The 11,369-nt window shown below is 42.1% G+C and overlaps 2 protein-coding genes across 6 annotated transcripts in view; both read left to right on the top strand.

Moving 5' to 3' along the window:
• The first annotated feature begins 731 nt into the window (after positions 1 to 731).
• Positions 732 to 11,369, top strand: part of LOC148126533 (uncharacterized) — a 28,051-nt gene continuing 17,413 nt past the window's right edge. The window contains exon 1 of the mRNA XM_087928311.1: positions 732 to 810. The gene's annotated coding sequence lies outside the window, so the exon portion shown is untranslated. The remainder of the gene's footprint in view (positions 811 to 11,369) is intronic.
• LOC148126534 (uncharacterized) lies at positions 5,040 to 10,696 on the top strand. Of its 5 annotated transcripts, none has more exons than XM_087928117.1 (3): positions 5,040 to 6,473; positions 6,559 to 6,715; positions 8,349 to 10,696. In XM_087928117.1, exons 1-2 carry the CDS (start codon positions 5,040 to 5,042, stop codon positions 6,619 to 6,621), a joined length of 1,497 nt encoding a protein of 498 aa, XP_087784243.1. In that variant the 3' UTR covers positions 6,622 to 6,715; positions 8,349 to 10,696. The 5 variants fall into 5 exon arrangements, with proteins under 5 accessions (XP_087784243.1, XP_087784242.1, XP_087784241.1 ...); XM_087928116.1 differs by having other exon boundaries at positions 5,040 to 6,715; positions 8,349 to 8,534; positions 9,899 to 10,696; XM_087928115.1 differs by having other exon boundaries at positions 5,040 to 6,715; positions 8,349 to 8,534; positions 9,751 to 10,696.

The following is an 11,369-nucleotide window of genomic DNA, read 5'->3' as shown; positions in this document are numbered from 1 at the left end:
TTTTTGGAGGCGGGGGATTTCTTCTATCATATATAGGCAATCAGGCCCTCTCCTCTTTCTTAGGCTCATTTTCAAGGTTCTGCTACATGTTTCTGTGACTAAGGGAGACTTCAGTGCAAGCGGATTTACAGAATTTACACATGGCATTTAGCATATATAAAATTTCCTCCTTCAAGAACTTCATGGTCGATGCTCTTGGATGCAGCCTTTGCCAGCAGGAGTGAAGCTGGCTCCCTTGGAGAGTCCTGGCCTGATGGTGCTGCCATGTCCTAAAATCTTGGGAGCCACAGGAAATCAGTCATAAAGCTTTGGGGTGTAGAGAGGTTTTGATCTCCACTGAGAGTCACCCTTCATTTTATAAAACCTTCACGAACTTTTAGGGCTCAGCATATAGCTTATCTTCGTTAAGCTAAGCAGCATCACATTTCACTAGGCTAAGTTGCAAAGGTCGGTTGGTAGAAGTCATAAACGATTTAATAGCTTTTAATCAGTGGAAATAAGTTACAAACGCCTTAGGTGGAGACGGGATATGCGTGTTTTTCTGCCTATCTGGATAGTAGTCAAACAGGCAAAGGCGACAATACAGCAAGCGGTTTATGTGGTTGAGTTTAAAGGAGTTAAAACCATCGAGTACTGTACTGCTAGAAAGGTTTGGAAGGCGACGGGAAGAGTAGGAGAAAGAAAGTCCAGTTGCGTTTTGAAAAAGCATCTTTGGATAGCCGAACTTCCTGTTCCGGATGACTCATGGGAGGAAGATGATGTGCAGAGCGGCTTCTGTGCTCTTCCCAGGATGGAAGCAGCCGCTGGCGGGTGAGTTGGAGGCAACAGGTGGGAGGAAAGTCCGGGACCAAGTCGGGCTGTTCGGTTCCCTCCGCGGCCTGGAAGCAGAGAAGCAACTGGGCTGAAGCGTGTCAGCTGCTGCTGCTGCAGGTTCCTTCCCTCCCCAGATCGGAGCCCGCTGGGGCTGCACGCCGTGAAACTGGTGGCTGCTGATTTCTGCTGGGGAGAAGATTTAAACAGCGGACCCAAATTGTTAGGGACAATATGCTGACTCTGTAAACCGCTTAGAGAGGGCCGTAAAGCGATATATAAGTCTAAATGCTATTGCTATTGCTTAGGTTGATTCTTTGGGAATGGCTTCTCTCCAGAGGTGGTGGGGGCTCCATCCCTGGAATGAGCTGAAAGTTCTGTCCCAACGCCCTGCTCATTTCAGACAGTCTCTTTCTAAAAGCCACCAGTGGAAGAGCACCTACAACTCCTGAAGGCAAGTTGTTCCACTCGTTAATTATTCTCACTGTTAGAAAGTTTCTCTTAACAGGAAGTTCTACAATGCTTCTCTCCTTGATTAGTTCCATCCATGGCTTTTTGTCTTGTCTTCTAGTGCTTTGGAAACTAAGGTTAAAACCCTCTATGAACTCCTCAAGTACTGGAACACTGTTCATCCATACAGTGTTTGTAGTTTTACTTCCATGTCTTTCTAATAAGTATGGTATTTCCTCCTATCATCCATGTATTAACCATAGGATAGAATTCTTTATTGGCCAAGTGTGATTGGACACACAAGGAATTTGTCCTGGTGCAAATGCTCTCAGTGTACATAAAAGAAAAGATACATTCATCAAGAGTCAAGAATCATAAGGTACAACACTTAATAATAGTCATAGGGTACAATAAGCAATCAAGTCATACTAGGAAACAGTCAATATAGATCGTAAGGGTACAAGTGACAAAGTTACAGTCATACAGTCACAAGAGGGAGGGGATGGGTGATAAGGAGTGATGAGAAGTTTAATAGTAATAGTGCAGACTTCGTAAATAGTTGGACAATGTTGGAATTATTTGTTAAGTAGAGTGATGGTGTTTGGGGGGAAAACTGTTCTTGTGTCTAGTTCTGGTGTGCAATGCTCTACAGCGTCATTTTGAGGGAAGGAGTTGATTGTTTAGTCTGGGATGTGAGGACTCTGTAAATATTTTCACAGCCCTCTTTTTGACTCGTGCGGTATACAGGTCCTGGATTGAAGGCAGGTTGGTAGTAATTGTTTTTTCTGCAGTCCCAATTACTCTCTGTGTCTGTCTTGTTGGGTTGCAGAACCAAACCAGACAGTTATAGAGGTGCGGATGACAGACTCAGTAATTCCTCTGTAGAATTGTATCAGCAGCTCCTTGGGCAGTTTGAGCTTTCTGAGTTGGCACAGAAAGAACAATCTTTGTTGTGCTTTTTTGATGATGTTTTTGATGTTAGGTGTCCGTTTTAGGTCATGTGACATAGTAGAACCTAGAAATTTGAAGGTCTCTACTGTTGATACTGTGTTGTCTAGTATCGTAAGAGATGGTAGTATGGGAGGGTTTCTTCTAAAGTCTACCACCATTTCTATGGTTTTGAGTGTGTTCAGTTCCAGATTGTTCTGGTTACACCACAAGGCAAGTTGTACAACCTCCTGTCTGTATGCGGATTCGTCGTCATTTCAAATGAAACCAATCACTGTTGTATCATCTGCAAACTTCAGTATTTTAACAGATGGATTGTTTGAGATGCAGTCATTGGTATATAGGGAGAAGAGAAGTGGAGAAAGCACACAGCCTTGGTGGTGGGGGCGGCTGTGCTGATTGTACAGGTATCGGATGTGATTCTGCCTAGCTTCACCTGCTGCTTCCTCTGTTAGGAAGCTTATGATCCACCTACAGGTGTGTTCAGGTACTGCTAGCTAGGTTAGTTTAGTGCTGAACTGAAGTCTACAGAGGACCCTTGTTCAAGGTGTTGTAGGATGTAGTGCAGAGCCATATTAACAGCATCATCTGTTGATCTATTTGCTCAGTATGCAAACTGCATGGGATCTAACAGCGGATCCGTGATGGTTTTCAGGTGGGACAGCTCTAGCCTTTCAAAGGTTTTCATAACTACAGATGTTAGAACAACTGATCTGTAGTCATTCAGTTCCCTGATGGAGAGCTTCTTTGGCACTGGGATGATGGTAGAACGTTTGAAGCAAGAAGGAACATAGCACATCTCTAGTGATCTATTGAAGATTCGGGTGAAGATGGGGGCTAATTGGTCAGCACAGGTTCAATTGTGCTTAATCTAGCACTTTCTAAAAAAAATAGCTGTTGAGGACCATTTGCCATCTTTGGTTGCACTTTTCATTTATTCCTTGAGCTTCCAAAGTTACTATGGCATGGGGATGTCACCACAGTCCAAAACACTTTGGAAATATTTTCTCCTTTTACTTGCAGCTGAGGACTTCTATGAGCAAAAGTGGTCGTTCAAATCTTGTAGAGACTTTAGGCGTCATTTCATTAGTTAAAGACCCCACATCTCTATATTTAGCTCAGAAGGTTTGACTGTAACCATATTGGGACATTTTGTCAGGCTTGAAAAACATAGATTTTATCCATGTATATATGTGTAGGTGGATGTATCTGTATTTCTCTCTGTAAGGATATGTCTGCAATTCTATAATCTATCCACAGCACTTCAAGATATAATCGATGATAATCCTTTGTGTTGCTAAGAATTTGTGATTAAGCCAACTGAACAACTGAATTTGATTGAATGGATATTTGAACCTGGATCTCAGTAGTCCTCCATGTGTTGAATGAATCATAAATAATGAAAGTGGCTATTCTAGTATTGGGGCATGTTTGCTTTTTCATTGTAATATATACTTCTTTTCTTTTTTCACATCATCTCTAACTATTTTATAAACAATGTTATACTTTTCTTTGACTCTTACAGACAAAGAGGATGGCAAATAAGAGCACTCAGGACAACAGTAAATAACAAGCAACCTTGCAAAGGGAAGTAAATCAAGCCAGAAATCAAAATATTTTCCATTTCCTTCAGAAAACCATACAGTTCTGCTCCTCCTCCCGCAGCTGTTGGAGAAACGAGAGAAAATCAAGAAAGAATAAGAAGATTATGCAGAACTCAAGGATAGAATACATGAAAAGTCAAGGGAGGTTATTTTTCATTCAGCAAAAGAGATAAATATCTGGAAGTCAGTGGGGAGGACAAGGTCAGTAACAAAAGTCACGTAGAACACACAGGAATGCAGGACTCTCCCTGTGAGGAAGAAAACTGCTTGAGTGAAAGCACCACTAAACAAGGCATCGTCCATATTTTTGACCTCCTCAAGAATATCAGCTGTGGAAAAGCTCCATAGATTTGCCTACTGTGGGAAAATAACATTTTGCAAATCACAGCTGATTATGTACTAGAGGAGCCAGAAAGGAGAAAAGCCATGAAAATTACCTGAATGTGGCAAAAGCTTCAGTCAGGACAGCTCCCTTGTGGTTTATAGAAGCACCCACGCACAAGAAGGAAGCCACAAAAGTGCTCCCAATGTGGTAAATGCTTCAGTTAGCATGGCAATGTGGTTATTCATCGGAGAACTCGCGGGAGGGAGAAAACATATGATTGTATGAAAGTTTCATTAGAAATTTTTGGTGATGAGACACTGAAGGCCTCACACACAGGAAAAAAAGAAACATTCGAATGTCCTTTCTGTGGGTAAAGTTTCAATGAGAAATTCATTCTGGTGAAGCACCCGAGGACTCGCACAGAAGTGAAACCTCTTGAATGTCCTGATTGTGGAAAAATTTTCAATCACAATTCCATTCTGGTGATCCATCAATGGATTGATTCCAGGGAGAAACTGTACGTGTCTAAATTGTGGGCAAAGTTTCATTAGAAATTTCCATTTCATGAAACACGAGATAACACACAGAGGAGAAACCCTTTGAATGTCCTGATTATGGTAAAGTCACAATTCCAACTTGGTGATACACCAGAAGACTCACATAGGAGAGAAATGCTTTGAATGTCCTGATTCTTGGAAAACTTTTAGTTAATAATTCCAACTTTGTGATAAATCAGAGTAATCACAAAGGAGAAAACTCATTTCAATGTCCTGTGGCAAAAGTTCCAGTCATAATTTCCATTTGATAATACATGAGAGCATTAAACTCTGGAGAAACCTTATGAGTGTTGAGATTGTGGGAAAGTTTTCATTAGAAATACCCACCTCCTGAGACACAAGATCATGCACAGAGGTGAGAAACTATTTGAATGTCCTGATTGTGGGAAAACTTTCAGTCAGCATTCCAGCTTGATGACACACCGGAGGACTCATACAGGAGAGAAACCCTTTGAATGTCCTATATGTAGGAAAGGTTTTCGTGATAATTCCAACCTGGTGAAACACCAGAGAACTCACTCAGGAGAGAAACCCTTTGAATGTCCTGATTGTGGGAAACGTTACAGTTGGAATTCCCACCTGGTGCAACACCAAAGGACTCACACAGGAGAGAAACCCTTTGAATGTCCTGATTGTGGGAAACATTTTAGTGATAATTCCAGCCTGGTGAAACACCAAAGGACTCACACAGGAGAGAAACCCTTTGAATGTCCTATCTGTGGGAAAGGTTTTAGTGATAATTCCAACCTGGTGACACACCAGAGGACTCACTCAGGAGAGAAACCCTTTGAATGTCCTGATTGTGGGAAACGTTACAATCAGAATTCCCAGCTGGTGATACACCAGAGGACTCACACAGGAGAGAAACCCTTTGAATGTCCTGATTGTGGGAAATGTTACAATCAGAATTCCCACCTGGTGATACACCAGAGAACTCACACAGGAGAGAAACCCTTTGAATGTCCTATCTGTGGGAAAAGTTTCAGTCAGAATTCCAACCTGGTGAAACACCAGAGGACTCACACAGGAGAGAAACCCTTTGAATGTCCTGATTGTGGGAAATGTTACAATCAGAATTCCCACCTGGTGATGCACCAGAGGACTCACACAGGAGAGAAACCCTTTGAATGTCCTATCTGTGGGAAACATTTTAGTGAGAATTCCAGCCTGGTGAAACACCAAAGGACTCACACAGGAGAGAAACCCTTTGAATGTCCTATCTGTGGGAAAAATTTTAGTGATAATTCCAACCTGGTGACACACAAGAGGATTCACACAGGAGAGAAACCCTTTGAATGTCCTATCTGTGGGAAAAGTTTTAGTGGTAATTCCAACCGGGTGACACACCAGAGGACTCACACAGGAGAGAAACCCTTTGAATGTCCTGATTGTGGGAAACGTTACAATCAGAATTCCCACCTGGTGATACACCAGAGGACTCACACAGGAGAGAAACCCTTTGAATGTCCTATCTGTGGGAAAAGTTTTAGTGATAATTCCAGCCTGGTGACACACCAGAGGACTCACACAGGAGAGAAACCCTTTGAATGTCCTGATTGTGGGAAATGTTACAAACAGAATTCCCACCTGGTGATACACCAGAGGACTCACACAGGAGAGAAACCCTTTGAATGTCTTATCTGTGGGAAACATTTTAGTGATAATTCCCACCTTGTGAAACACCAAAGGACTCACACAGGAGAGAAACCCTTTGAATGTCCTATCTGTGGGAAAAGTTTTAGTAATAATTTCAGCCTGGTGAGACACCAGAGGACTCACACAGGAGAGAAACCCTTTGAATGTCGTATCTGTGGGAAAGGTTTTAGTCGCAATTACACACTGGTGCTACATCAGAGGACTCACGCGGAAGTCAAACCCTTTGAGTGTCCTGACTGTGGGGAAAGTTTCAGTCAGAATTCTCACCTAGTGATACACCAGAGGATTCACACTGTGGAGAAATCTTTGAAATTCCGGTCTGCAGATGTTACTTCAAATATAAATTACCCCTTATTGCACACAAGGTAATCCATATGATGAAAATGTATGGGTTTAGAGAAGCGTTGAATTTCATTTATAATTTCTCATTGAAAGTGTAGGTAAGATATTGATTGTTTGGATTATGGCCTGATTCATTTTACTCAAACATTTCTCAGGATTAAACTTGGAGAGAAAAGGAAAATGGAAAATGGCTAACTACTAGTTTCTGGTTATCAGCAGAAGCTTCTGGATATTTCCTTTTCCAGAAGTAGTAGACTACTGCAAAAAGGAATTTTGGGTGGAGCTTTTTTGTATGTTGATTATGTAATTCACACATGTGGAGTTTCAGTCTTCTACCTTGGTTTCACCCAGATTTTGAGACCCCGAATTCCCCAGCCAGCATAAAAGTAATCCTCAAGATACAACTATTACGGGCCTTGAATTACAATTGCATGTTGCAATGACTGTTGAGTGAGACTGCTTTCCTTAAGTATCCGAATCCCTCTGCCCTCCCTGAGGCAGCCATTAATCAAATGTGCAACTTGCTAAGCAGAGTACTGGATTCCTCAGGGCTGGGGAAAACTCTTGGGGGCCTAGAGCAGGGCCAGGCTTGCCTGCCACAGGCACCCCTGGGACTCCCCCACCCTCCAAGACACCCTATGTTCTGTTTCCCATCTCTGCTGCTTCCCTGAGCTCCCCAGGGTCCCCACAGGATTTTCCCCACTCCCGCTGCGTCCCTGCAGTCCTCAGGTCTGATTGCTACCCCACCAGGCCTCATACCCTCCTCTTCCTTCTTACCTTTGGAAGATCTCTGATCCTCATGTTGGGGAGGGAGGAAAGGACACACATCCTTGGGCCTCATGACGGTGTCTTGGAAGCAGCCACCTTTATCAGTGGGCCCTGGATTCGTCCCTGCTGTGAACGGCAGCACTGCAATGACACGCTCCAGGGCGTCCTGCTGCAAGCAGCAGCATACCATACACATACTTGGCTCACATATTTCTCTGCCTTTTCAGAATGGACGCAAGAGTTAAAGAAAATGCAGTCAAGTGGAAATGGTTGGAGGAGTTTAGCCAAAAGGAAAAGGATGAAACGTTATTGAAACACGATTTCCTCAAAAAAAAAAAAAATCCTCCAGAAGTTTAGTGTTTTAATCAGCTTGGCTACAGCTTGCATGGGCTGTGTGAAAGCTACATAGTGTCTGGCTATGAGCAGGCACAGAAGTCAGGCGGCAATGCAACAGGTGTCAGGATGTCGGTAGCCTAGTTACAGTGGTACTAAGTTAAGTGTATAAGACATCCCCAGAATTTAAGGCCTGATGCTTTTTTTTTAGGGCTCAAAAAACCAGGTCTTATTTTTGGGGAAACACAGTTTATGTATATGCATAATTTGTCCCCAGCATTTCCAGATATATTTGATGATAACTCTTTGCAATTCTATGAACTCTTGATTGACCCAAGTCAACAAATACATTTCATAACTGAAAGGGTATTTGAGCTTGGATCTCACTAGACATGTAGATAGATAATGAATCATAATATAAGTGGTCAAGTTACCATTTTGTCATCTTTGATTTTTATTGGAATGTATGCCTTTGGATCTGTTTTTTTTTTTAAATGTTGTGTAGCCATTTTATGAACCATAATTAAAATAACCCTTTTATGTGAATCTTAACAGGCAAAAGAATGCCAAAGAGAGCACTGTGGAGAAATGAATCACAGCAGCATTAAAATGCAAAGGAAACCAAGGCAGCAATAAAAATCTTATTAGTTCCTCTGGAAAACCCCAAAACTCTTCTTCCCCAGCAGCTGAGAGACAAGGAAGAGAAAACCAGGAAAAGAGTTTTGAACTAGAGAAAATAGGGTATGTGGAAAAAACATATCAAAATATCAAGGGGGGTAATCTAGTTCAGAAAGAGGGAAATATCTGGAAGCCAGTGGGAAGGAAAAGGTCACTTTGACAGCCACATAAGGCAGACCGTAATGCAGGCCTTTCCCTGTGAGGAAGGAAATAGTAGCTTGAATCAACGCTCCATCCAAGAAAGGATCCAGGGTATTTTTGACGTCCTTGAGAATCCAGGAATGTCAGTGGTAGAAAAGTTCCACTGATCTGCCTATTGTGGGAAAAACAAAGACTGAGGATCCATACTGGAGAAAAGCCATATCAGTGTTCCCAATGCAGCAAAGGCTTTAGTCAGAACAGCTTCCTGGTGGTTCATGGAAAAACTCATACTAGAGAAAAGCCCTACCAGTTGTCTCAGTTGTCTATAGCAGGCAGGCCAAACTGATAACACACCAGAGGACTCACATAGGAGAGAAACCATACAAATGTCCAGACTGTGGGAAATGTTTCAGTCAGAATTCCAATCTGGTGACACACCAGACAACACACACAGGAGATAAACCCTATGAATCTTTGGTTTCTGGAAAAAGTTTTTGTCAGAATTCCCATCTGGGGATAGTTCAAAAGACTCCGACAGGAAGAGAAACCCTTTGAATGTCCGGATTGTAGAATACGTTTTAGTCAGAATTCTGATTTGGTGAGACACCAGAGAACTCATACAGGAGAGAAACCATATGAGTGTCCAGATTGTAAGAAAATTTTCAGTTGAAATTCCAGTTTGGCAATACACCGGAGGATTCACACAGGAGAAAGACCCTTTGAATGTCCTGACTGTGAGAACAGGTTCAGTTGTAATTTTGAACTGGTGATACACCAGAGGACTCACACAGGAGAGAAACCATATGAGTGTCCAGATTGTGGAATAAGTTTCATTCAGAATTCTGACTTGGTGAGACACCAGAGGACTCACAAATGGGAGAAACCTTTCAAATGTCCACTCTGCAGATGTTCCTTCAGACATAAATCATCCCTTATTGCACACAAAGAAATACATATGAGGCAATAATAGATGAGTTTATAGAAGGCTTTTCATTTGTAATCTCATTGAAAATGTAGGTGAGAAATTGACTATTTGAATTCTGGCCTGATTCTTTTTACTGAAACATGTCTCACGATTAGATTTATAGATGGAGACAAAAGGAAAATGCAAAAAGCCTAATTTTCTGTTTCTCAACAGTTTTGTTTCAGGTTCTCAGCAGCAGTTTCTGGATACTTCCTTTTGCAGAAGTAGTGAAATTCTTCAAAATGGCTTCTGGGTGATATTTTTGTATATCATGTAACTCACATATGTAGAGTTTCAATCTTCTACTTTGTTTTTTTTCCAGATTTTTAGTCCCAGAATTCCCCACCAGCATATAAGTAGATCAAGATACAATTATTAAGATACATCAAGATACAACTATTATGAGCCTTCCAAATACGGTTGCATGTTGCTCTTTGATGCAGCCATCAATCGAATGTGCGAGTTGCTATGCAGAGTACTGGTTACCTCAGGGCTGGGGAAAACTCTTTAGAGGCCTAGAGCAGGGCCAGGCTTGCCTGCCACAGGCATCCCTTGGGCTTCCCCACTCTTCAAGACACCCTATGTTCTGTTTCCCATCCCTGCCCCTTCCCTCAGCTCCCCAGGGACCCCACGGGATTTTCCCCATTCCCACTGGGTCCCTGCAGTCCTCAGGCCTGACTGCCACCCCACTGGGCCTCATACCCTCCTCCTCCTCGCCTTTGGAGGATCTCTGATCCTCATGTTGTGGAGGGAGGGAAGGACACGGATCCATGGGCCTCATGACTGTCCTGGAAGCAGCCACCATTTTCAATGGGCCCTGGATTCATCCCTGGTCCATGCGGTGGACTTGGGGAAGTGAATGCCATTTTGCCACACTGTCCACACTGATAACGCAGAAGAGGGACAAACCTCTCTGTTTTGCTACCTTAACCTGAGGGGGGAAATGTACCATTGAAAATGTTTGATTTTAAAAAATGCATTATGTTAGAATTATCAGTAGCTTTTCTCAAGGAAAAAATGGACAGGACAAGACCCTCAGAGTGGCCTCAAACTGGGAGATGTACAGCAATTAAATTTAATAATAAATTGATTTAATAATAAAAAGATAATGTAATGTTCATTTCCCAACTCTTGCTCAGTAATGAGGACTCCACACATACAATGTGTTTCTAACGCTAATTGTTGTCTAATTGTTATCTTGTAATGTCTCTTGTGCATTCTGCATCTCTATGAACAATCTGTCCTTCTTGGCTTCCCTTCCCTCATTATAAATTTAAATTTTCAGTTTCAATCCTACATCAGTTCAGTCACTTTGTACCTCTCATGATTTGAGCTGCAATTAGGCTTCTGGTTCTTAATTTCTTGATGCACTGATATCTGCCAGTCTTAAATTCTACGAAAGTCCGACATTTCATGAGGCACAGTTTAAAAATTCGAGTGGTTAAGCCAGATCTATTTTGACTGGCATTCTCAGATTCAGGGATGATTTTCTCCATTACTGCCAGTCTGAGAAAATGAACGTAGGATGTTTCAAACTGGACAATTGAGGTACAGTTCCCCTTGTAACTTTAGAGCAGCCATTGGTTGTGCCAGTGGGTTTATATTCTTTGAAAATCATAGGCTTACAGAGGATCGAATGCAGTTCTAAATTACATCAACAGAGGGATAGTGTGAACAAGAAGTGATAATACCACTTTACACAATGCTGGTGAAACCACACTTAGAATACTGTCTGTAGTTTTGGTCACAATACCAAGTGGTGTCAAGACCCTGGAAAATGTGCAGAGAATTAT

Source organism: Pseudonaja textilis, chromosome 2 (assembly GCF_049901715.1).
Source record: "Pseudonaja textilis isolate UNSWEBS1 chromosome 2, rPseTex1.2, whole genome shotgun sequence".
Lineage (NCBI taxonomy): Eukaryota > Metazoa > Chordata > Lepidosauria > Squamata > Elapidae > Pseudonaja > Pseudonaja textilis.
The sequence above is the reverse complement of the archived record's forward strand: the minus strand, read 5'-3'. Positions and strand labels throughout refer to the sequence as shown.

Excerpts from the sequence above, each read along its gene's own strand:
- LOC148126534 (XM_087928112.1), top strand. The coding sequence starts at position 5,040 with ATGCACAGAGGTGAGAAACTATTTGAATGTCCTGATTGTGGGAAAACT. Across the intron at positions 6,716-7,687 it reads TACCCCTTATTGCACACAAG|AATGGACGCAAGAGTTAAAG; the intron begins GTAATCCATATG and ends CTGCCTTTTCAG.